At 42.9% G+C, this 27,391-nt stretch overlaps 1 protein-coding gene across 1 annotated transcript; it reads left to right on the forward strand.

Moving 5' to 3' along the window:
* On the forward strand, positions 1-26,768 carry LOC310704006 (uncharacterized protein C1orf198). The gene is made up of 5 exons (XM_083496952.1): positions 1-685; positions 14,490-14,540; positions 21,591-22,118; positions 23,184-23,804; positions 24,136-26,768. Exons 1-4 carry the CDS (start codon positions 347-349, stop codon positions 23,238-23,240), a joined length of 975 nt encoding a protein of 324 aa, XP_083353078.1. The 5' UTR covers positions 1-346; the 3' UTR covers positions 23,241-23,804; positions 24,136-26,768.
* Positions 26,769-27,391: the final 623 nt, after the last annotated feature.

Below are 27,391 nucleotides of genomic sequence, written 5' to 3' on the forward strand. Positions count from 1 at the left end.
GTGAATGGCAAAGCGCGCTGCTTTGGAAAGGGTTCCTGGCTCTTTACGCGGCACAACACCCACGCGCCCCGCGTTGGCAGCAGCATCGATGCCTCGTCCCGGGCTCGTGTGCTTGTGTGTGTGTGTCGTTTGTGTGTTTGTTTTTAAGGGGAGGACGCCCGGGAGGCGGTCCTAAGAGCAGGGGCGGAGCCAAAGGCTTCCGGGAGGCGGAAAGCGGAGCTGTGCGCGGAGCCGAGGAGAAGGAGGGCGCGGCGGCGGTGGACGACCGACTTGTTTTGTGCTCCCGGCTCGGCTGCGCTCCACGCCGGCGTCCGAGCGCGCGCCAGGGCCCCGGGGGGCGGCTTCGATGGCGGCGGCGATCGCCGCTTCCCGCACGGCGGCCCTGAACGGCAACCGGCCGCTGGATGAGCGGGAGCGCAAGCGCTTCAGCTACTTCTCGTCGCTCAACCCCATGGCGCGCAAGATCATGGCGGAGAAGGAGCGCATCCGCGAGCGCTACGGGCCCGAGTGGGAGCGCCTGCCGCCCCGCCAGCAGGACGAGATCATCGACCAGACCCTGGTGGAGCCCCACATCCAGGCCCGCTACGCGGCGCACCGAGGGGTCACCCGGGGACCCCCGCCGCCGGTCTGCTACCCGAACCTGCGCCTCAACACCGGCCAGAAGGTGGTGCACTTCGGCGACGAGGTGAGATCCTGCCCCGAGCGAAAGGACTCTCTGCACACGCTCAGGAGCACGGTTTGTTGTAGGATCCGGGCCTGCGCTGCGGGGATCTGTCTGCTTGGCGTCCAGTGTTACGCCCCCTTGTGATGGTGTCGAGGGAGGGTAGCCTCTGGGAAAAAGAGATTTGCAGGGAAAAGAATATAAAGCAGAGGAAGGATTTTTTTTCCTTTTAAAAAAAGCATATTTGTTTATTCAAGGCAGGGGTTTGAAGAATTCCTCTCTAGAAGTAGTTTTCGGTGGAACATGTGTTGCAGTGAGAGATTTCATTTAGACATGTACAGAGTGTAGGTTCCACTCCTTACTGAGCATAGCCAGATTCCCCCAAGTCTGAGATTTGCAGTGACATGGCAGAGAAGCATGTATCACCCCTTGGCAGACTTGCGGGTTGGGTATCTCATGTTGTCCAAGTACTAAAGGACTTCTACCTAGGGCTGCTGAGCTTTTGGCGCTCCAGATGTTTCTGGAGTCTGAACTTGCAGCATTTCAAACTGTTGGCTGTGCTGGTTGGTGCTGATGGGAATGGAGTTTAACAACACCTGGATGACCAAAGGTTCCCTGTGCTCTGAGACCTAGGCTGGTTTAGGAAGCGGTGTAAAAACACACACACACACACACACACAGAGAGAGAGAGAGAGAGAGAGAGAGAGAGAGAAACAATATAAGCCACAATTCTTTATACTGTTGTTTCTTAGGAAATACTGTGTTTTGAGGCATTTCCCCCCAGACTAGCTTCGATCTGAATTGAGAAAAACCCGGTAATGTGTACACAGTGCTGGAGTGTAATCCTAGGCATGCTTACTTGGAAGTAAATACTACTGCGTTCAGTCGGATTGACTCTGATGAAAGGGGTGCTTAGGATCCCAACGTAAGACATTACAGTGGTTGCTTCTTCAACTTAACAGGGTTGTTTAAATTTCTGCTTTTACAGCAGAAATTAAACTGCTGCATTTTCAGTAGCTGATGAGTGAGGTAACTGAAGAGTGTTTTTCTTTTAACCACTTAAAACTGGTGCAACTTTTGTTGTTAGCTTTCTGCTGCTGTTATTTGGAATTGTGTGTTTTTTTCCAAAAAGAATTGCGTGTGCAAATATATATTATTATAATGTTAGCTTTATGCTTCAAAATATGCTTTAAGTTACTTGGAGACCTTATGTAACAAGTGACCAACTCATCTAGTATTTTTGTTATTGCTGCTGTTTTTTATTGTTGGAAAGTACTTAGCAATGGAACTGTTCATTTTATTGTCAGTGGTGTAGGTGATGTGCTTTTACTTTTGGCTGTGGAGTGTCTTTTCTCATGCATCACAGCTGCAGCTGTCAAAACTAATAGCAGTAAGACCAGCACCAGCAGCTGGAAAGTCCAGGGGGCTGGGGAGAGGCTGCAAATCACCTAACCTGGTGAGAAGACCTCTTCCCCTCTGAACTATATTGAAAGTGGGCTGCTGAAGAGACCAGCACCAAGAACTTCGTCTACTGTTGACTTTTTCTGCTTTGTATTTGGGTCTAGATTATTTTTTTCATAATAGTGAATTCATTCCATGTATGCTGAATTGTTTATTTTTGTCCAGTTAGAATTATAGAGTCGGCACAGACCCTGAGGGTCGGGATCCTGCCCACAGCTGTCCCCGGGTGGGCTCAAACCATCAACCTTCTCGTTAACAGCCAGATGCACTGACCCACTGCGCCACAACCCCCCCCCCCTTAACCTGTTTTGTATTTTGGTTCAAGTGGGTGCTTGTTGTAAGCCGCTTTGGGCACTGCTAACTGTGGGAAAGCAGCACATAAATAAATGAAACCAGTCAATCATTTGTGCAACATTCCATTACATCACTGTACAAAGGCAGTTCATGAGGTCATAATGAGAACATTGTAGTGAAACAGGGTGTCATTTGTTCTTCATGGTTGCTACCTCATCCTGAGCAGGTGAAGGCAAACTTGCATATGTTCAAGCATGGACAATATTTTCTCAAAGTAGCGTTGTCTAGGCTGCCACTGTTTTAACGGTAGCTTTTTAAAAAATGCTGATTTGGACTAGTTAACTTTGGCCTGAACTTTCAGAGGCATAGGCAAGACCAATGTAAGAGACATGAACTGGGCTGAGAAGGTGGTAGGTGTATTTACCCCATGTTTAAAATTTGCCTGTTTGTAGAGATGGAGGGAAAAACCCAAAACATTAGGTGGCAAACCTAACTTGTGTCAGGAGAGCCAAACACAGCTCAATAGAAGTTTCAAATAAAAATATAAACATGTCTGTTGGTTCTTTAATAGTAGTCACCCAATACACTCAATTCTCTGGGTGGTGTACATATTTGTTTAAAAACGCCACTTAAAATCACACATTGATTTAAAAAATACAATTCAGTAAAGCAGTGCAGTACAGAAACAATGGAACTGACAGAAAGGAAACCTAAAACTAGAAAAAAATAAATCATACCAAGCCACACATAATACAACCGGATGATAAAACGACGACTGTACAACACCAAATAACTTAGCCATTTAAAAAGCTTGTGAGAATAAATAGGGCTTTGCCTGATGTGGAAAATACATTAAAGTAGGCACACTTTGTCAGTATAGTAACTCAATTCCTACAGAACCCCCCCTGCCAGAAAAAATATCGGGGAGTCAATCAACCACCTCCCCAGGTGTTCTGTCTAAGTGTTGGACAGCTCATACTTTCTGGAAGTTGTTCCTTATCTTTATTTGAGATCTACCTTCTAGAGTGACATAGAATAAATGTGCCCCATCATCAATGTCACAACCCTTAAAATATTTGTAGATGCCTATCGTGTTGTCTCTTAATTATCTATCCTCCAGGCTAAGTATGCACAGCACCTTCAACCTTTCCTCATAGGAAAATGCTTATCATGGTTGCTTTTTGAAAAACAAAGGCTTTGAGGATCCAGCCATTTGTTTGGGGTCTTTTGGAGAATTTGACCTCATTTCAAGATGCTGTTTTCAAGCAGGTGCTTGCCATTATTGAAAAGGAAGAGGGATTGTTTATGCATTTGTTAAATTTGTATACTGCCCCTAATCCGTAGATCTCAGGGCGACATGAAAATACAAGACCAAAAACACAAAATGCATAATAAAAGCAAGAAGAAAAATATGGTGATTGTTGAGTGGAAAGCCTTAGTTTCACTTGTGTTTGTGTCACCATCTCAAGCTGCCTTGAGTAAAAAGGCAGGGTATAAATTAATAATTACAACAATAATAATAATAACCATAGGTCTTGGCCTATTGCCAGTTTTGCCACCTTTCCCTGCCGTACTTCGATCCATGTGCATTTATAACCCACACTCTTTATTTAATGTTTTTGCAGACAGAGAGAATGTACATTACTTTTCACGGTGCCACAGGACTCTTTATCTTTTCTTTTCCGTTTTTTGGACAGCAATAAGCTAACATGACTGACTGTCCACAGTAAATATATTCTGAGGTATTAGATTTTCAATATTTTACTTCCTTTGGTCCCCAGTGGTTTTTACCTGTGCAAATCTGGATTGGGACTGGATAGTCAAGATGAGATGTACTGCTATGTATAGCCCTAACACTGATGTCAGAAAGTCATTAAACAACAGTGGTCTTGAATAGTCAGGGTCAAGCTGTTTTATTTATATTTATAAAAGCCCCGGCTCATTAAACAATAACAAGGTAGTTACAGATATTTATAGGATAGGAAACAATATTAACTCCATGACACTTTGCCTTGGGTGGAAAGTTATTCTGAGACTCTCCCCTCTTCGGTGTGTTTTAATTTGTTGGAAGTCGCCCAGAGTGGTTGGGGTAACCCAGTCATATGGGCGGCAAATAAATAATAAATGATTATAATTGTATTTTTTTGTATAAAATATGTACAAGAGATTCAGGACACATATAGCCCGAACATGCGTACACACACACACACACACACACACACACACACACTGTAGCATGGACTTCATTCAAGTATTCCTAAATCAATACTGGATTAGCAGGGTAATCTCATAGAAATTCCTCAATGTACAGTACCCGTGGTTCAAGGGTTTTAAGATGTCAGGAAATTGTTCATTAACTTACTCTGAAAAATCCTGACGGTCTGCTGTAGGATGTTCCACTCAGTTTGTGTGGGGAATTGGTCACCTTTTGGGGTCTTGCGTGCTGCTGAGTGTGACCTAAAATTCCCAGTGCTCTCCCATGGCTGCTGTGAGCAAGATACCTTTTCACAGAAACTTGTCCACTGGCATTGGCCTCATCACTGAAGGAGCCCCTGAGATTCCAAGTAATCTTTTGGCTTTCCTAATCACAGTTTGAAAGTAACTGTCTTCTCAGTAGGGTGTTCTTTATGTAGATATGTTTGGATGTTGGGAAAAAAGATCTACAAATAATGGTCCATCAAAACAGTCTCATGATTAGCTGTTAGAGAATTGGCCATCTTCTTATGGTTGTTGAGTGGCAGATAAACTAAGCCAGCGGTTTTCAATTAGGTGAAATACTGAAGAGAAAACAAACATTATAACCAGGAAACAATGGAAGGAATGCAAATGAACCAATGGAAATACTTTAGTAGGCCTGTCCTAAAAGTTCATTCATAAAAATGACCTATCTTATTTTAGAAGGATGTGTGTGTCTTTACTAACAGCTAATAAGTTTAGCAAAAGGCAGTAGGAAGTTACTGCTAAAATAAGAATTAGAGCTGAGGAAATGTTTACATTCAACATACGGAATCTGGCAAGCCGTTCCACGTATCTTGAGGGAAGTCTGGTGGTATAATAACTGTGGCTATTCCAAGAGTTGATGTTTTAAAGACACCTTCTAAAAAGATTAAATCAGGTTTTCCACTGCTGCTGTTGAGCCAGGAAAAACAAGAGTGTGGAAAAATAAGATTTAATGGTCCTAATTATAACTGGTTTTAGGTTTTGCTAATCTCTTGGTGGTTGATACACGTGGCAAAGCAGCTGGAAAATGGAGCAGATGCTTAATAGTACTAGTAGTAATAATAATAAAGGTAAAGGATCCCTGGATGGCTAAGTCCAGTCAAAGGCAACTATGGGATTGTGGCGCTCATTGCTTTCAGACTGAGGGAGCCGGCGTTTGTCCATAGACAGCTTTTCGGGTCATGTGGCCAGCAGGACTAAACCGCTTCTGGCACAATGGAACACCGTGACGGAAACCAGAGCGCACAGAAATGCCGTTTACCTTTAGAAGTAAAGGTAAAGGTACCCCTGGCCATTAGGTCCAGTCGCAAACGACTCTGGTGTTGCGGCGCCCATCTCGCTTTATAAGCCGAGGGAGCCGGCGTTTGTCCGCAGACAGCTTCCAGGTCATGTGGCCAGCATAACTAACCTGCTTCTGGTGAACCAGAGCAGTGCATGGAAACACTGTTTAGCTTCCCACCGGAGCGGTACCTATTTATCTACTTGCACTTTGACGTTCTTTTGAACTGTTAGGTGGGCAGGAGCTGGGACCAGACGATGGGAGCTCACCCCGTTGCGGGGATTCGAACCACCGACCTTCAGATCAGCAAGCCCTAGGCTCAGTGGTTTAGACCATAGTGCCACCATTTAGTAGTTGTAGTAGCATAATAGTAATCTGGATACAACCCCTACCAAAAATGCACCAATGTACCGTATTTTTTGCACCATAACACTCACTTTTTTCCTCCTAAAAAGTAAGGGGAAATGTCTGTGCGTGTTATGGAGGGAATGCCTACGGGTGGCATGCCTACGGATTTTCCTCCTCTAAAAACTACGTGTGTGTTGTGGTCGGGTGCGTGTTATAGAGCGAAAAATACGGGAATTTCTTCTATGACTGTCACTATGCCCAAGTGTATCCTAAATATGTAATTGATAGTGCAAGTCTATGATTTTGGCTTGATTTTCATTAGAGCTATAGGTTGGGAGGGGAAGTCATCCCCCTACTTGACGCAGGTTTAGGTGATTGAAGATGGGTATGTGAATTGGGTTGAGCTCTAAGGCGCCGTGGCCTCTTCTTTGGTAGGCTGCCTTAAATTAGATGACATACTATAAGGCGGCTTGGCTATTGATTGCGTAAAGTCAACTGAATTGTGCAGGGAGGGAAGGGGAATTTGAATGGAATCTAAAGCTTTACGTTACACATACTGGGGAATTTTGGACATGTGTGCTTTATTTTTCAATTGATTTGCCAATGTTTTGTCTTTGAGTAGAAGACCCCATGTCTTATCATAAGCTGCTTTGGAAAATCTCCAGTCCAATAAGTGATTTGCCATGTTGTGTTGGAGTTAGGGAGTTGTTGTTTGGGAAACATAAGCCCAAAACACATCAAATGGGCTGCTCTGCCTTTTTTGAATTTTCCTGCTATGTTGCCTGCAGGCAACTTTTTCAATGCCTCAGGCAACTAGGTGGATGCTAATTTGGAAGTCCAGTATAAAGACTAATTATAGCAAAGTTTCTTGGCCTTGCTAATCAAAGTGATAAAAATGGACTCTGAAAATCTGCATAGGGGTTGTATCATAAACCAGAAAGTAGTATGTCAGAGAATTTTTGCTTTTGGATTTTTTTTTTTTTTAAAAAAGGCAAACAGGTGTCCAGATCTTGGGAATGGGAAGGAGGAATGGAAGAAGGAAAGGTATTCAGGGGTCAGCAAACTTTTTCAGCAGGGGGCCGGTCCACTGTCCCTCAGACCTTGTGGGGGGCCGGACTATATTTGGGGGGGGGGGGGATGAACGAATTCCTATGCCCCACAAATAACCCAGAGATGCATTTTAAATAAAAGCACACATTTTGCTCATGTAAAAACACTCTGATTCCTGGACTGTCCGCGGGCCGGATTTAGAACGCCCCGGGCCTTAGTTTGCCTACCTACCCATGGTATACATGTTGGCAGTTCTTTCCTAATAGCAAATGATTTCATCAGTTTGGAAATAGCATACAAATTAAACAACAAAAGAGATGCAAATTTGTCCATCTGGCACTGCTTTTTTTTTTTTTTTTAAAGTGTTACTACTAAAATGCAGAGCATGAATTTGAATATGCTCACAATGCATTTTCCCCACCTTACAAACACACCTTCCTGGTTCTCCAAAGGCTTAGAAAGATTAATAAGCTTCCTCTCTGCATTCTGTATACTGGGTGTCCCAAGCCAGCCGCTTGGCAAAGAGCATTTTTTGCACCTTTGTAGGACATATAATGCATGCATTTTTTATGGTGTTCATTTTTGACGTCTTATCTCATTGAAAGTTCCGAAACTATCACATGAATTGTGTAAAGTTGGCATGTAATTTATAGCATGTTATTGTACTGTGCAACTTAATAACAACATCAATTTTGTGCGATTCCCTGCTTTATTGGTTGAATTTACATTCCACCCTTTCTCCCCAAGGAGCCTAGGGCACAAAAAAAACCAAACATTTGCATGTCCCTGAAAAACAGGTGTTTTACAAAAACTTCGCATCAAAATTATAGTAAAAAAACAAACAAACTATTGTGCCCAGAAAAGTTTTTAGAAACCTGTTGTTTTGAGTTCTGGTTCACTTGTGCCCCCCATCCTGCTCAAATGCAGTGAAAAGAAATAATAAATCTTTCCTCCTTGCATTTACAGTCTTATGCCTATATAGTCAGTAATTAGACAAAACTCTGGATTAATGATGCAGTGGTACCTTGGTTCTCAAATTTAATCCGTTCCGGAAGTCCGTTCCAAAACCAAAGCGTTCCAAAACCAAGGCACACTTTCCCATAGAAAGTAATGCAAAACAGATTAATCCGTTCCAGACTTTTAAAAACAACCCCTAAAACAGCAATTTAACATGAATTTTACTATCTAATGAGACCATTGATCCATAAAATGAAAGCAATAATCAATGTACTGTACTATAAAATAAATAAGACAGTAGTGTAGATGATAAAAATTAAAATTATTTTTCCCCTTACCTGCACTGATGATATTCATTGTTTTGGATGGGGGACTTTTATCCATTTCTGCAATCACACAATCAATCAGTAGCTGAAGTGGGTTCCACACAGTCACAAAAACAAATTAACCGAAAAGCCTCAAAAACAAAAATGCAAAATAAATAGCAAAAACAAAATCTCCAAACTTAATCCGTTCCAGAAGTCCATTTGACTTCCAAAATGTTCGAAAACCAAGGCACAGCTTCTGATTGGTGCAGGCGTAGTGGAAACAATAGCCAACAGCTGCATCAGATGTTCGGCTTCTGGAAAACGTTTGAAAACCGGAACACACACTTTGGGTTTTCGGTGTTTGGGAACCAAGGCATTTGAGAACCAAGGTACCTCTGTACTTGGGGGCAAGCTGATAAATTTCTCCTCCCTTAAAACGCTGGCATATAATGCAACTAGGAATTGGTAGTGGTGGTGAGACACGTAGGGCTGGGAGAGACCACTGTCTGTAACTCCAAAGAGCTACTGCCAGTCAGTGTAGGCAATACTGAGATAAGTGCACCAGTGTCCTGACTGGTATAAAGCAGCTCTCTCTGTCCTTTATAGGAAGAGAGTCATAGCACCATTGTGGAAGATCTCAGGTTCAATCCCCAGTTTCTGCAAGTAGGATTAGGAGACACTCCTGTCTGAAGCCATTGGGAGCCACTCCCAGTCAGTGCAGTCGATGATTCTGAGCAAGGTGGACCAGTGGTCTCTGTACAGGGCAGCTTCCTGCACTCCAATGGGCCCCGGCCATTCCCTTCCAGCTTAGAGCTTGTAAAGCATGGTTAAAATGTGCTGGCTTTCTCTGCATCCACACAGTGGTTGAAGTTCTAGCAACCTAGCAGGTACAGAAAGAAGCCAGTGAATCTCAGCCAACCCTCTCCGGCTTGGAGGCAGTGAGATGCAGAAGAGACTGGCCTTTGTTGGGGAGCAGTGGGGTGGGAAGGCAGAGGTTGGGTTTGGTACTCTGCTAGCTAGCACAAATGACAGGCTCCCACCCTTGTTTGGAGCTGGGGAGGAGATTATTTACTCCTCCAACACTGGGAGGAATGACTTGAGCGCATCTTGCTTGCAAGATAGCAGGGCTATTGTCCAGCCCCTGCTTAAAAGTATATTTTGAATACATCACAGGCATACACATTTAATCCACTGGGCTTCTTGATTATCTGCATGCTGCACAGCATCATTATGACTTTGTTTTCGTAACTCTTAATTCTGTCAGGCAACCACTGTCAGAACTATTTTTCCAATTCTCCAGTCGCATGGCAAACTAATCTGCATCTTGTAATCACATGTGATTTAAAGTGAGTGGAGCTTGAATTAACTCCAAATTGGTCTTGTTGCATAGGATCGTCCCCGTCGCTCCAAGTGCTATTTGAAGTATTTAGATCAGAATTGAGGGTATCTAAAAAATGATGCTTAAAAAAAACCCTGCAATGTTTCCTGTTACTTAGCTGAAAGTCAAAACCAATATGGAACAAGTAATTCCCTCGCATTCCATGGTATGAAGAACTGAGGAGAAGTTGTTTTTTCCATTTTAAATAATTCATGTTTAAGGCTAAGTCTCTGAGAGATGGGCAGAATGAGATTGTAGAGCTGAAGAAGGACAACAGAAATGATCATCTGGTTGGACTCTCCAGTGGGGAAAAGATACATTTTTTTCTAAACTAAGAAGCCCTAAATGTTGTAAGGTGGGACAACATGACAGCACGTCTCAAGCTTGTACAGCTAAGGTGCACAAACACCCCTGACCATATGTAGCAAATCCATTTGTGCTACTCTTAAATGTTCAATGAGCTCTTTGTGATCCTCAGTTGGAACGCAGTGTAGAAAAATATATTTGGGTTGCCCTGGGGATCTATGTGGAGGCAGAAAACCAGCAGTTCTTGCTTTTCTGTTTCCACAGAGCTTATTATTACCAGTTTAATATATTGTTACATTTGAGTTTCTGTAGGTTGAATTAAATAAGAGGAATGCCATTTCCAAGTAGGGGGAACTGGATTGAAATAAGATTACTTTGGAAGCCATCCTCTGAAGAAAATGGATGAGGACATTCCATTATGTGATGGTCTTAGTTCATGCTGTGAGTTCTGCTAGATTAGGTGGGTATAGGTCAGAAACTCTCTGTGGTGAATGTTTCAATCTACACCACCTTGAAGATTTTTGTGTGTGTGTATATTGTTCTAGGATGGTTATGTTGTTTTGGTATTTTGTCCAGATGCTTTATATCAGGCTGGGGCTGATGGGAGTTATAGTCCGCCACTCTGTCAACGGCACAACATTGGCTATGCCTGTTCTTAACTATCAGTCAGTAGAAATACACCACTTTCTGCATATCATATTGCTAACTCGTCTTTCCTGGGTCTGTTATTGTTAACTATTTGTTTTCATAAGATGGAGAAAGCTTTCATATTCTAAATACAGTGGTACCTCTGGTTATGAACTTAATTCGTTACAGAGGTCCATTTTTAAGCTGAAACCGTTCTTATCCTGAGGTGCACTTTCGCTAATGGGGCCTCCTGCTGGCACACGATATCTGTTCGCATCCTGGAGCAAAGTTCGCAACCAGGAGCAGCTACTTCCAGGTTAGCGGAGTTCGTAAGCCGAAGCATTCATAACCAGAGGTACCACTGTACTGCTTTCAAACAGGTAGCAAGTACAGTTACTTAAAATGCATTTAGCAGTCTGTGGTCTGCACAGGTGCCAACAATCCTGCCCGTGTGGTCAACAGGGAAGTACCGTATTTTTTGCTCTATAAGACTCACTTTTTCCCTCCAAAAAAGTAAGGCGAAATGTGTGTGCATCTTATGGAGCGAATGCAGGCTGCGCAGCTATCCCAGAAGCCAGAACAGCAAGAGGGATTGCTGCTTTCACTGCACAGCGATCCCTCTTGCTGTTCTGGCTTCTGAGATACAGAATATTTTTTTTCTTGTTTTCCTCCTCCAAAAACTAGGTGCGTCTTGTGGTCTGGTGCGTCTTATAGAGCGAAAAATACGGTACTTACTCAAAAAGAGCAGTGAAGGCTAGGTAATGGAGTGTTAAGGCTTATATTCTGGGATAGCTCAGTTGGTAGAGCATGGGACACTTAATCTCAGGGTTGCGGGTTCAAGGCCCACGTTGGACAAAAGATTCCTGCATTGCAGGAGATTGGACTAGATGACCCTCGTGGTCCCTTCCAACTCTACAAGTCTATGAGTCTAGGCTCATGCATGTGGCAAAACGAGCTTATGTGCTGATAAGTTGTAATAATGCAACACTTACTGCCGTTTCCCATTCAAGGTTCTCCTGGCAAGCTGGGACTTTCATAATCGCACATGATGATAGACACAGCCTCCCACTCCCTCCAGTGTTTGTAGTGAAACCTGTGTGTGTAACAACCAATTGAGTACCGGGAAAGTAAATTTTGGAATAAATTGCTTTTTTGAAAAAGAAGAGGCAGAAGAACCCTTGGCTTCTGCTCTCTAGACTTCTTTGTGGTATTTTCTTTCACATTTTCTCAGTATTATTTTTAAAAATGATCCTTCTTATTTATTAAATTTGTCCTTTATGAACTGCTGCTGTGAGGCATTCATAGGCCGTGAGCAAATTGCTGACTTAAAGCACAGCTTAGTCGTTCTTTTTCTTAATTCAGATTGAAGCTGGTTTGAGGGTGGGGGAAATGTTTCAAAATGCAAGATTTCGTAAGAAACAACAGGATGGATATGGATTGTGGCTAAAGTAATGCGTAGACTCCTTCCAAAACCAGTGGCAGGGGTGCACTGGATGCCGAGTGAACTGGCGTGTGTGCACAGCCTCAGTTGCCAACAGAGTAATCTTTTGTGCTGACTTGGATAACAGAGCAGTCATTTGGCTCTTCAGCGCTGATAAATGGTCAGATCCCTGCTTATGTCATTCGCCATCGGGAACGAACGATACCAGTGTCTCTCGCATCTTAGAATTCCAATGTCTTTTTCAAAACAAGCTGCTTGGAAGAAGTCTCTGTTAGTTGCATACTTTTCTGCATTTGATGCTTTGCAGCTGGCGGCTGAGGTTAGCTCTGTGACCGAATTCTTGTTTGTGGATGGCATTTTTGTCATGAATTCAGATAAGCAGAGGCCAACAAAGACTCCAGCTCCTTAAATGCGCTGCCGGGTGAACGAAAGCCTAAATCCTTGGCATCTCTTTAGAGAAAGTGCTCCATTTCCTGAGCACGGCGGGGGAGGTGGGGAAAGGGATTCAATTTTGATGGCTTATACTCCTCCCAAGAGACTTACTCTAAGCTGTGCTGGAACATTAATCAAAACATTTATATATTCCCCTTTCTCTTATTCTGCTAATCATCTTCGTGCCGTGTTGGATCTCAACACATTTCCAGCAAATAAATAAATAGCATGGAGGTAGCACACCCAACCCAAGAGACTACATCTGTGTCTAAGCATGACCTCTAAAATAGCCAGGAATACAATTTTTAAGATTATTGTGAGTGTACAAAGGTGCAGAGAGGTGTTCCCAGTGGCTGCCCCATAACGTTGGCATTCCTTTTCCCTGGAGACACGCCAAAACCTGAATAATCTTTCGAAGGCTATGTTCTGTCAGGGCATAGGGTCTGAGCCCATGATGGTGAAGTCAGCACAAAAGTGTTCTAATCCAGAATAAAGATCACCTCTGCTTAGAATTCCCAAATGTGGACAGGTCTACGCAGAAGTTTGGTTACTCTCAAAAATAAAGATGATTTTTCCCCAGTATGAAAGTCCAACACAAAACACACACACGAACACCTGGCAGCAGTGGCGTAGCGTGGGTTGTCAGCACCCGGGGCAAGGCAAGTAATTTGCGCCCCCTAACCCGTGGATTTGCGCCCCCTAACCCTAACCCCCAGATGTTGCGCCCGGTGCGGCCGGGCCCCCCCCTGCACCCCCCACGCTACGCCACTGCCTGGCAGAAGCCTACCCCTTTGTTTGTGTGAAGAGAAACTACTTTTGCCCAACACATACAACTAGGGGATGGGGGGGCACCATTTTTTAAAAACAAACATAATAATTGCCCCATCCTGTTGTGAAACGTAATACACTACAATGCAAAAACGGGGCTCCAAAACGCTGTCTCTCCTGTGGATAGCTGCCCTTATTCAGCAGCTGTACACATTCTCACAGACATACACTGTACTGCTGTGTGTAACAGTCAGAAGACTTCAATAAGCTAATGCAATAGAGAGAGCATGCTAGATCCAGGCCAAAATAACATTTCCTGTCAGTGCAGTTGAGCTAGAGAAGAATTCTGTTCTGTTTTGTATATCAGCAGCAGAAGTTCAAACTGGCTTCCAGCTTTTTATTTTGAGTTCACATGAAGGGTGACATGTGAGCCAGAAATAACCCAGATGGGCTCTGCATAGAGAGGCTAAAAGCAAGGGGAATAATATTTGCTTCTTAATAATTGAGTCAGTTTTGAAGGGAGCATCTGAGGCAGTAAACATGGAATGCCGGCTGCATCAACAGCCTTCCACAATTTCAAATCCCACAATTCTTTGATTGTATAAAGTTTTTTTTGATGTAAGATGAATCAGCAAGTGTCTCTTTAGATCTCCACTTTAGAGCAAAGTGAATATTCTGTCATAAAAGCACATTCAGATATTTGAGCATGTGATGTTGTGGATTTATTCTACAAATCAGCATACAAAGTAAGAGCCCGTCCCGTTCAGATTTTTCATCAAGAGAGTGCCTCTTATTTTGCTTCTTGTCCTTCCCTATCTGTTAGCTGATTAAAGCAGACATTTTGTAAAATCCTTCAACTGTATTACATATTATTAAGGTATACTATAAAATGTCATCTCTTTGGCGTTTAAAAGTCTACATGCTTACTTGTGCATAATTATTCTTCCATTGTGTTCCAGGATATCACCTGGCAAGATGAACACTCTGCTCCTTTCTCCTGGGAAACCAAGGTAATTTTGCTAACTTATGTTATTCTCATGTTGGTTCACCTTGGAAGTTTTACTAAGCCTAATTGACACTCCTGTCATGGTTAGGGTTATACCATGCTAATGGTAGTTTAAAAGAAGAGTAGGTTTTCCCCTTGCAATTAGTGTGCAGGCCATTTAATATTGTGTGAGCTCACTGGATATCACTTCTTGCAAAGCTATACAAAAATGGCTATTGATTTCTTAATAATACTGCATTGCAGCCAACCAAGTCAGAGTTAGACCCACTTAAGTAAACATAGTCCCCTGCTTTATTCTCACAAGAACCATGCAGGGTAGATTAGGTGTGGGGCTAACCAGCCCAAGGCCGAGGAATTTCATGCTCGGGCAAAGATTTGATCCCAAATCTCAAAGGGCAAACACTCTCTAAAGCTGTTATCTACAGTGTCTAGCTCTCAAAACTGGATGCCATTGTGTTCAGTGTGACTAGTTATAGCTCTTAGAACAGGCTTCCTCAACCTCGGCCCTCCAGATGTTTTTGGCCTACAACTCCCATGATCCCTAGCTAGCAGGACCAGTGGTCAGGGATGATGGGAATTATAGTCTCAAAACATCTGGAGGGCTGAGGTTGAGGAAGCCTATCTTAGAATGTGCTCTTTGAAATGTAAGTAGTTCAGCTATGGTTTAGAAAAAATGTGTTTGGCATAACATGCAACCTGCTCGCAACTTAAACTGGTGCAGCATGGTGGTTAAACTGGCAAGTTGTGAACAAGCAGGGTCCCTGGTTTGAATTGTACATTGGGCAAGCCTCTCGCTCCCTCTGCTCAGTGGTCACAGTAATACTTGCTGCGCTTTTCCGGGTTATAAGGATCACTGAGAGAATAAATGTGGAGAGCTTTGGGCATTCAGGAAGCAGCATCTAAATGGCAAGTATATTATTATTCCGTGGAAAGACTGACCTGGAAAATGACTGCATAATGTTGAGGATGTGGGAGGATAGAATTCATCTTGTTTAAAGGTCCCTTTAATGGGATTCTTTAAAATGGAAAAATAATATAGCTCTAGTTGTAGACTCCTTTTTGCTGTCCTTCCTATGAAGCTTCCCCCACTAACCAAATGGAATAAATTTCTGGTGTCACTTTATAAATATGATGTTGACAGCAGGTAGCTGGAATGCCAGGGAATAAATAGTCTTTATAAAAGGAACTGAGTTCAGTGGGGGTGGCATTCAACTGAGTTTTATGTAGAGTAGACCCACTGAAATTCATGAACATGACTACGTTAGGTCCATTAATTTCTGACTAAAATTTAATTGAGTGCCCCCCCCTGGGTTTAGTTCTCAAAGCAACTTACACCTTGAGTGAAAAGATCACCTGTTTGAGCTTCCACATGTTGTTTCCAGGTTGCCACCAGCAGAATGCAATTGCTTAAAATTGCCTGATATAGCTGGAAAGAGGTGGCCACAATTCTCCCCAATTTGCCTGTTAGTCCTGTTCTGCACTTTGCAAGAGCAGATCACCACCACAAGGGTGTGGATGGGTGGTCACAAGGCATGGGGAAGCAAAGGGTGGAAAAGTCCATGCCTGCCTTGTTTTGCTCCATCAAATCGGGGCATTTGAACCCGGCATACATTTTCTCCAGGTTGCAATCTGCCAGCCCACCTTTGAACATTTGTTATATACCACTGTTGTAGTTGTAGTGGTGGGGGCAGATGGAGGACCCTAAAAAGCCACTGAGTGTGAAAAGTTCTGCTCTACCTTTCTTACCTTTTTAGGTGGTCCTTTCCATTTATACACCAAGCGTTCTTTTTTGACATTTCTACAGAATGCATAGTGTAAGAGCAGGCATAAGAAGCGCCAGTATGTCCTGTTCCATTTTTGTTCCATTCCCTCCCTTTGCCTTTTATAAGCAGCGGTATATATGTAGCTCTGTGGCTGATGCAGTTACTGTTTTTATTTTTATAGAATTGTAGAGTTGGAAGGGACCATGAGGAATCTCAACTAAAGCATCCATGACAGGTGGCCATCCAACCTCTGCTTAAAAACCTCCAAAGATGGAGAGTCCATGGGAGTCTGTTCCACTGTCGAACAGCTCTTACTGTCAGAAAGTTCTTCCTGATGTTTAGTCAGAATCTCCTTTCTTGTAACTTGATTCCATTGGTTTGGGTCCTACACTCCAGAGCAGGAGAAAACAAGCTTGCTCCATCTTACACGTGGAAGCCCTTTAGATAATTGAAACTAAACATAAACATACACAGGTTAAACATACACAGCTCTTTCAAGCGTTCCTCATAAGGCTTGGTTTCCAGTCCCTTGATCATCTTGGTTCCAATTATCAATATTATTACTTAGATTTCTTACCTGCCCTTCACAGTTAAACCAAATTACAATCAAGAGAATAGGTTAGATCCTAAAATATACCGCATTTTTCACTCTATAACACGCACCCAACCATAACACGCATGTAGTTTTTAGAGGAGGAAAATCCGTAGGCATGCCACCCGTAGGCATTCCCTCCATAACACGCACAGACATTTCCCCTTACTTTTTAGGAGGAAAAAAGTGAGTGTTATGGTGCAAAAAATACGGTATATCTCTCAGGGGTCAAATATCAAAGTGAAGGAGTATATTTTCTATTTACAGTGGAGACTACATAATGGAAGGCACCAGAAATTCCACAGAGAATCTCCTCCCCCGAGCTCCCTGCTTGAATTGAATCCATTTTGCTTGGGGGAGGATGATGACACAAAAGATCTCCAGTCTTGGAGCCAAGCTTCACATTATAAGCAGTTGAATACTCCCCCCCCCCTCGAGAAGCAACCTTGGGGAGTGCAGCCAGGAGCAGAAAAGCAACAAGCAGGGAGGGTCTCCTGAACCCCTTTCCCCCTTCATGCCAGCCTGTCCTCCAGAGCATGCCAGCTGTGTAGTTCTAACACAGCAGGGCTTGGGCTGTAGCAAGTCATGACCTCAAAGCCATAATTTCCTACAGCTGCCCATATTTTGGGAGCTTGATCATGTTACTAAACCAACACGTTCAAAAGAGAGCTGGCCAAAGATAGAGTTTTGAGAAATGTTGGATTTTTTTTTTTTTAAAAAATGTTGGTTTGTTTTTGCTCCTTTTACTGCAAGTATGTTTTTGTCACTCCTGCTTTCAAAACATAATGTTTGGCCTACCTGGTTGTTAGCTGTGGTTGTACGTGTTCAAAAATACGAGCAGCGACGTCCCACAGTTTGGGGAGATTGGTGTAGACTGGAGGTTTCTAAAAAAGATGAATGACACTGAGGGGGTGAAATGGAAACATTGGTTTTGGCTGTAATTTGGGCCCATAGCTCTGTGGTAGAGCATGTGCTTGGAAAGAGGCTTCAGGATTCAGTTGCTGCCACTTCCAGTTAAGTAGCAGGACCGGGAAATAGACTTAAAACTCTGCCTGAGAGCTGCTGCCAGTCAGAGCGCACTCTCCTGGGTTAGATGGATGAATGATTTGATTTGGCAAGGAGCACCAGTGTATTTAAATCTCTTCCTTCTTTCAAGTTACCATTTCTCTGTGGGATGCAAGCTTTTCTCTGGAATCTGTTCCGAATCTTTTTGGAATCTGTTTGAATTCCCACATGTGCAAAGCGACTTAGCATCCCCAATACTATTGCCCGTTTTTCCTGGCAGCAACTTGCCTCGATATGGCAACAAGCCACGCAGGCAGTGGTATCCATTAGACCATTCCACAGCATGTGGAGGCAGGGAGGCAGTCTCAGCCTGGCAGAAGCGACCCTTAGATTCACATGAATGAGCATCAATAGCTGCACATCTCCATCCTAGTATCACCTCAGTGCTTATCCCCTGTGCTCACATTCACGAATTGGGGGGCGGGGGCGGGGAAGACTCCCAACACCCAGTTAAATTTCTGGATCTGAGCGCAAACAGCCTAAGGAGCTGCAATATCATCTTATTTGTAGTTTGAGTCTGTGGCTCATACTGTCTGAAGGTCTGAGTTCCCCGAGTGGCCTGCATATAACTGCCTGAAGTGATTGATGAAGGGGTTCTTCATTGTTGCGGCAACTATTTGAGAGCCATTGTGGTTGTAGTGGTTAAAGTGCTGTACTAAGAACTGGGAGGTCAAGTCCCCACTCGATCATCAAGCTCATTGAGTGATCTTGAGCCAGTCACAGTCTTTCAGGTTACAGGCAGGACCATGTCTGTCACCTTGAGCTCCTGGGGGAAAAGGTGACATAAAATTATAATAATAAATGTAATGAAATACAGTCATATATTGGTTTTCAGACAGCTTAGTTCTCGAAATTTTTGGCTCCCAAACACTGCAAACCCGGAAGTGACTGTTCCAGTTTGCGAACTATTTTTGGAAACCGAACGTCCAACAGGGCTTCCGATAGACTGCAGGAACTTCCTGCAGCCAATTGGAAGCCACACTTTGGTTTCTGAATGTTTTGGAAGTCGAACGGACTTCCGGAACGGATTCTGTTTGACTTCCAAGCTGAGACTATGGAGCTAGCAGCAGGTCAGAGGCTATTTTGTGTACCTTTTCAGTGATGCATTGTAATCTTGGTTTTGTTGAAGTTCTAAGGTGCAGGGTGTTGTGTTCTTTGCAGGAAATCCTCATACTTTAGTGGTTGTCCAATCAGCTGAGACTTAGGCCGCAATCCTAGACACAGCTACTTGGAGTAGGTCCCACTGAACTCTGTTGGACTTACTTCGGAGTAGACATGTATATGATTGCACTGCGGGCGTACTCTTGTCAGTTAGCCAACTTTAGGTTCCTCTCTTCCGTCTCAGCAATTTTGTTTCTTGAAATACTACAGGTTGTGCTTAAAGGAGTTTTGAGTGGGTGTGGTAAGCTCTTGTCCTACAGGCTTTGTTTCAGTATTTGCCAGTGGGTTTTTCTATTTTGAGGTTGCCAAGCCAAACAGCTTGTTTTGGCTGTGCGCGCTATCTGCTTAACGAAATACTGCACATTCCCAACCAGTGAATAAGCTATAAAAATAACTCTGTGAATTCTTGTGGCCTTCTCTGTTTTTAGTGCATAGTTGAGAGTTGGTTAGCAGAGATCCAGTTTTCATTCAGTTTGATGGGGAGCCAGCCTTATAATTTAACACTCGCCTGGTTGCCTAGGGCATTTGCCACCATTTTGCAGTGAGGGTGAAAGAAGCTGGCCACAGAAACCTCTCTGAGAACCCTGGCACAGCCTCCTTTCTAGCCATTAGAACAAAGAAAGCAGACTCTGTGGCACTCCATGTTGCTAGACTACAACTCCCATCAATCCTGGCCACTGGCTGTGCTGGCTGGCTCCAGTGGGAGTTGGTGCCCAACAACATCTGACATGCCACAGGTTCCCCAATCCCACGTTAAGAGTTAGCAGGTGTAAACTACCCTGAGAGTTTTATTAAAAGGTGGTATAAAAATAATTATAAAATCAGTAAATAATGATAAGTGGTACATAAATGCCTTAAATAAATGAATACAATAATAAATGGTTGTAGATGGGCAATATTGGAATAAGCCTTTATCTGAATAATCATTAATGTACAAAGAAGTGCAAGGCCAAGAGGTCAGTTAGTCAAATCCTGCTGTTTTCCCCTCTGCCCACAGAACCTGAATTGCCTTGGGGACAGAGCTTTAAAAATCTTGGCAATTCTTCATTGCCAGCAGTGGCAACTGAAGCCCGTTGTGCCTTTCCATTTGCACTGGGTCACCCATTGCCAACTTGGTGCCCTCTGGCTGTTTTGGACTGTGGATCTAAATCAGCTGCCTTGGAAATAGGCCAGAAACATGAGAGGGAAACATGAGAGGAAGGGATAAAGTTGTGGATGAAATCAGTGTTTAGGCAGATTATTTTGAAGAAGACCAGAACCGTGACCTTGAATTTTGTAATTTCAGAACTCAGCAATATAAAGCTTTGGGTCTGCCAGAGCTTCCCTACCCCATAGTGTGCAGAACCCCAGACTGCCACTGCATGGAAGTGCTCCTGCTGGCCAGTTATTCTAGTGGAAAAAAAATCTTGCCAGGCCGGAAACTTCATCACCCAAGCCATACATTACCTCCTGCTGCTTGAGCACATGGCCAGAAACAGGACATGTGGTTTGTGTGCTTTCAGTTTGGAATATCTGGAAGCTGTTGAAACTCATTCTACCAGGGAACTAACTCATCCACTCCTTCCCCCTCTCTGTATGCTTTGTTTCACTTTTTAATTTTCTTTCTTTCTTTCTTTGGTCTCTGTTTATGAATCGCTTCCCATAAAATATCTCAAAGTGATTTCAGAGTAAGAACATCAACGAGAATGCGCATGGCCAACCTTGCGTAGGAGTGAAACTGATTACCATCCAAAAATGTTTTCTCTGTTATGTGTGGTGTGTTTTTGTTTGTTTGTTTGTTTCATGGCCCTTTATGATAGTTCCTTTTATGCTGTGTACTTCTTAGATAATTGCGGGCCATTCGTCAGAGGAAGCTAAATCTGTAGTATCCGGTATCCCATCTCTAACAGCTGCTTGGCTCTTCGTTGGGCATAATGGATGGCATCTTATAAGCAAGTGCATGGCAAATCTGCCTTATTTGCACAGTTTCTAGAGGTTGCAGAATCCCCCTTTACTTGGCACAAAACCTAGGCTGTGTTTGTGCTAACCGTCAAAATTGTGTGCCCATCCCAGATTCTGCCCACAGCTTACCTGCAGCAGGCAGTAAGTACAGTGGTACCTAGGGTTAAGAACTTAATTCGTTCCGGAGGTCCGTTCTTAACCTGAAACTGTTCTTAACCTGAAGCACCACTTTAGCTAATGGGGCCTCCTGCTGCCGCCATGCCGCTGGAGCACGATTTCTGTTCTCATCCTGAAGCAAAGTTCTTAACCCGAGGTACTATTTCTGGGTTAGCGGAGTCTGTAACCTGAAGCGTCTGTAATCTGAAGTGTATGTAACCCAAGGTACCACTGTACCAGGTAGCTGTGGCGCAGTCTGCCAGATCCTCACCCATAACCTCTAAAACAGCCACCACCATCCCTCTATAAACCTCTCCACTATGTGCGTTTTCTCATGCAAAGAGAGCTGACATTAATTCTTTCTAATCCCCAACAGAGTCAGATGGAGTTCAGCATTGCTTCTCTGTCCATACAAGAGCCAAGTGCAGTGGCATTGCAGAGCGAACCAAAGCAAACCACCAAAACCGCTCCAGGGCCCCCAGCCCCCAAGCCCGCACAAGGTGCTAAAACGCCTAACTCAGAGGGGCTTCTGCCAGCTAGGAAAGAGGAGGAGTCGTCATTCTGGAAGATCAATGCTGAGCGCTCGAAGTGTGATGGAGAACAGTCTGAGTTCTGTTCTCTGACCCCAAGCCAGATCAAGTCCATGGAGAAAGGAGAGAAGACCCTCCAGCCTTACTACAGGCAAGAATCTGGTCCAAAAGAGGCAACCAAAGCAGAGAAGCCTAGTGCTAGCAAACCTGAAAAATTGACCACCCCCGTTCTTGCTGCAACTTCAATAGAATGGGAAAAACCTCAATCTGGCCAGCCGAGTCCTCCTGATGTTTGTCCTGAGCCAGTGGAAAAACTCTCATCAACTGGGACCAAAAGTGAGGAGGCTGATAGTGGTTTCCTTTCAGAAGTGCAGGTAAAAGCTGGTCTTTAATCCCTTGCTTTGTCTATTTGAGTGCTTTGCAAAACAAAACAAAAGTCCACCCTTCTGCAAATGTTGCTGAAGAAGATTAGCAATTCATACAATTCTAAACACTAAGCTTGCTTCTTTTTCTTCTGCCAATTAAATCCAGCTCCAACATATGTTTTTAATATACAGTCGTACCTTGGTTGTCGAATGCCCTGGAACTCGGATGTTTTGGCTCCCAAACGATCGAAACCCGGAAGTCACTGTTCTGTTTTTTTAACGTTCTTTCAGAAGGCAAACATCCGACGCGGCTTCTGCAGCTTCTGACTGGCTGCAGGAGCCATGATTCGGTTTTTGAATATTTTGAAAGTCAAACAGACTTCCAGAATGAATTCCGTTCGACTTCCAAGGTACAACTGTATATATAGTAGCGACATTTGCCATTTGAATTGCGGAAATCCTGTATGAGTCCCTGCATGACTTGGTTTAAAGCAGGGGAGTGGAACCTTTGGCCCATCAGATGGCTAAACTACAACTCCCAGGAGACCCAGCAAGCATAGCCAGTGGCCAAGGATGATGGGAGTTGTAGTTCAGCAGCATCTGGTAGGCCTAATGTTCCCAGCACCTGGTTTTGAGGTTAGGTTTTTCTGCTAGCACGCAGACAAGCAACCAGAGATTGAAATCTTTCTCCCCCAAATCCACCCCTGTAAGATTTTCGATGCAAATTTCGAATTCCATAGCACTACTTGCGGTGACAGGGGACTCTGATGCTCACATGTAATTTTGGGTGCTTTTATGGGGTTTGGGTTTTTTGTTCTTGTTTTACAGTGTCCATATAATGCTATCAAAATGCCAGCTACCCCAATTTAATCTAAATTTATCCTTTCTGGGGGAAATAAAAAAACGGGTGGGGGGTGGGGGGCGGGAAGGATCTGTTTCCCAACAACCTGCTTGCAATATTAAACCTGTGCCAGGAAGCACCTTTTATTGTATATATGTGTATGTTACTGATTAGGGTTAATTTAGTTTCAATGATTTAAGTATTCACTTTGTCTAATTTTTGTGTCTCTGCAGAGCAATGCAAATAACGTTATCTTGAAGACCGGATTTGATTTTCTAGACAATTGGTAAAGGACCAAAATAGCTTCAGCTCAGTTTTGGAGGAAGAGAAAAGGAACATCTCTCTTCCAGTCTACTTTATTTTATTTTATTGGTATTGGCTTCTATTTGACCTTTCAAACTAATATTTTTTCCAACTGTTTTAAATGTTGCCTTTGTATTTACACTTTTTTGTAAAACCATATGGATATTTGTATTTTGGAATTGTCCAGTGTTAGAAGTATGGTTTTTTTTTTCTTTATGATTCTATAGGGTGAATTGTTATATTGGAGATGGGACAGGATACATTTCCTAATTAGTGTTATGTGTTTTAAGGACAAGGTTTGAGGGATCTGACCGAGAGAGAGAGAGAGAGAGAGAGAGAGAGAGAGAGAGAGAAGTTGAAGCCACCCGACAGAGGCACCTATTTTCATTTCATATACAAATTAAACTACACCTTATGTGCTGCAACATGACTTAAAGAAAGCAATTTATGTGGAGATGGTGCAGCGGCAAAACACCGTAGGCCTAGGTTCTGCTGAAGCACAAAGCTCAAAAACCAAAATTAATCTTATCTGTTTCAAATAAACTACAGTGGTGCCTCGCAAGACGAAAATAATCCGTTCCGCGAGTCTCTTCGTCTAGCGGTTTTTTCGTCTTGCGAAGCAACCCTATTAGCGGATTAGCGCTATTAGCGGTTTAGCGGATTAGCGGCTATTAAAGGCTTAGCGGCTAAAAGGCGCTTAGCGGCTTAGAAAAAGGGGGGGAGCGAAAAAAAAATCAGAACACTCGCAAGACGTTTTCGTCTTGCGAAGCAAGCCCATAGGGAAATTCGTCTTGCAAAGCAGCTCAAAAACGGAAAACCCTTTCGTCTAGCGGGTTTTCCGTCTTGCGAGGCATTCGTCTTGCGGGGCACCACTGTACACAGAAAATTAAGGCTACAGATTTTTACACTTTTATTTTTGTATAGGTATGTTTAGTTTGACCAAATTATTTCTAATGCTGATATTGGTAATGTGGTATGAAATATTTTTGAAATGGAAAAGCTTTTACAAAGGAGGCTGTTCAAACCAGCACCGTAGCTATACTTGGGAAAATAATTTGCCTAAATGCAAAGCCAGTGCGGAGAGGGACATGGCGAGAGAGAAGACAAAACCCCACAAATACATTTCAGTGAAACTTCTCTTTTATCTTTGAAAAATAACTCAGTAAGAATATTTTGGGTGAATACAACCTTGCAAAACAACCTATTCTCTTGAGACCTCTTAGCATTCCTCTTAACAGTGGCATTGCGCACCAATCTGTAGGAGTGTCAATTGCCTCTTCCCTACCCCTCCCGCAAAAGAAAACTCTACAGTAATCCACCATGTTTGAAACTTGTAGGGTGGTCAAATTCAAAAGAGGACAGGGGTCCTACATCCTTTATTAGTTGTGTAGAAGAGGGGATTTGATCAGGTGTACCTTGTATGACAAGGCGGTTCAAGGTGTTGGCATTCTGTCCTCTTGAATCCGGCCACTTTATCAGAGAGGATTTTTTTAATTGTTTCAGTAATAATAATAATGGTAGTAGCAGTAGTAATAAGCTTCTCTTGACGGTATCTTAACTAATTTCTGGTGCTGCATCCCTTAATGAGGCTAGAATTCCCAACATGTCACACCCACACACCCTGATGTGCTAAGTTTTTAAACTTGCAGAGAGCTATTTATATGATGGGTTGGTCATTCAAAAATGACACCCCTCCACTATAGCTTGAAATTATACCACCACCTCAGGATTCTAGCACCTCCTTCCTTCTGCTGCATATGTAGACCAGGCCTCATTGTTGTCAGCTATTTAAAATGTACGTGTGAGAGTAGAACTGTCGCCTGACAATGCGTCGTGGTTTTCCATTTTGCTTCACTGCTATACCTATCACCTTCGAGCCTTAATTTCCCTTTACGCACAACTAGTGATCTGTCCAATCCAAAGCCAAAGGTGACTGACGCTCTGATTTTAAATTCTTGCAATTTAAAATCCCAATAACTGAATTTCTGGAGTATTGACCCAAGGCAGTGGTTCTTTGTGCCAACTCGTGGAGATCCCACAAAGTTTGCATCGGACTACTTCTGTAGGACAAAAAAAGCAAACCTTACACCCTCTCTTTATTTTCCGTGCTTTTTGTAACAGCACTTGCTAGTAGCCTCCTCCGGGTAGCTTATCGCAACCTTGAGATTTCTGTTTGCGTGACCTCACACTAGTGTATAAACTAAAACCTGAAAATTCCTCTTCATCTACATAAGCTCTACTTCAGTCCACTTTCTGTACATCCAATCTCCTGTTCTCTCAGTGTACTCTGCAGGAAACATAGATTGCAACAATTAATCAAACCAAATGAAGAGTCTTCTTCTAAGTCTCTGTTCCAAAGACACGTCCATCTGTGTTGCTATGGAAAATAAGAAAATATGGGGGAACACTAAAGGAAATGCTGCTTCTGTGTCCCCATCTCTCTCACACATGGGTGTTTGTGGTAAAACAGCGATGTAGGCAGGTTAAATATGTGCATCTCTAAACACTCGGATGCACACTCCAGAGCTCAGGATAACTTGTGGGTCCCTGTGGCATCTTTGGCGATGCATCTCTCCATCACACGGTGTTTACTGTAGCAGCACCTGTCATGCTGCGTCGCTGTGCTGCCATGTTCCGTGTGAATTGACTCTTGAGTAACAAGCAGCTTCCTGACACTGCTAGTTATTCAACTTGGGATACTGACAGTTCAAAATGGCAGGAGGCTGAAGAGATTTTAGCAGAAGAAAGCCTCTTGAAGTTCTGGTAACAGTTTGTGAGCGATCTATTTATGGCAACGTTTACAAGTTTTTTGAGTCACTTTAATATTTGTAAAATCAATTCAGAATGGTTTTTTAAATTAGAAAAAACATTTGGTATTTAAAAAGCAACAAAACGCTATGATTGAGCACAAGTTCTACATGCATGAAGGCATTTCTGATTCACATTTTGGCATTTGAAAGGGAATATTTGCAATCTTATAAAAGCTGAATAATGTGAAGTGTGACTTTTTTTAGTTCAGGTCCTCTTCTCTGTGTTGACAACTTCAAGAAGCAGATATTTTCAGTTTAACAGACAAGTAATGTCACTTTCCATATTTTTTTTGGCCCATGAAAGAGAATGCCCTAAGGCCTAGAGAAGCATCTTTTTAAAATCTCTGCTTTCATGCACTGACAATGGATAAATGGATAGGATCTGTGTTATTTTCTTCTTCTGTTCTCTTGTTTTGGAGTCTTTCATCTTATACACTTAGGGTTTACTTCCTCTAAAGTGTTTGTACACAGCCTATTCCCTACAGTGAGGCTAACTCAGAAGATGTTGATAGATTGTACTCAGTGCAACCAGCCAGCAAATGTCTACTGCAGAAATCTTTGCTCTCCCTTTCCCTTTACTGTGCTTTGATGGCTAAATCGGATGCTTCTCCCTTTCTTAGATATGTTTTTATTGAAGTTCGTATTCAAAATACTTGGTCACATTTTGTATAAAATTACTTCTTAATTAAAGGCACCTGACATAAACCAGTTTCATTGCCTTTATTGTTTTGATGTCCTTGCCTCTTCCTCCCTGATATGGTTCTGACATTTTGATATGGGCTTCATCTGCATTATACGTTTACTTTTATTATTTTTTCATAAAAATTATTCACAGCTGATTTTATAAAACAAAAACAAAACCTCAAAGCAGTTCACAAAAAAGAATTTAAAGCAGTATCATACTCCTTGGCTTCCCCCAGAGAATCATGAGAACTGTAGTTTGCTGAGAAAATTAAACATTATTATATTGGTTATTTGTTGCAAATCTTTGCACAAAATTGGCACTCATGGGGGTGAAAGCTGGTTTTTACCATGTCAGACAAAAAAATTTAGATCTAGAATTGTTTCTACATCTTGAGCTTAGAGTGCTAAAGACTATTCCAAACTCCCAAAATGAGAATCAAACTTGTGCCCATCTTGTGAAAATTGAGTATCCATCTATCAAACTTTTCTAACCCCTATTATTATAAATCACCCCCTTCTCTTCCTGAAAGGTATTTCATCACTACTTGTTTGGGCCAAGTCTAAGTATAAGGGAGCTCTACATTTGTAGAGGGGTGTGTGTTTCATAATACTGTATTTTTCCATGTATAAGAGGCCCATATATA

Source organism: Podarcis liolepis, assembly GCF_965112155.1.
Source record: "Podarcis liolepis genome assembly, chromosome: 3".
Lineage (NCBI taxonomy): Eukaryota > Metazoa > Chordata > Lepidosauria > Squamata > Lacertidae > Podarcis > Podarcis liolepis.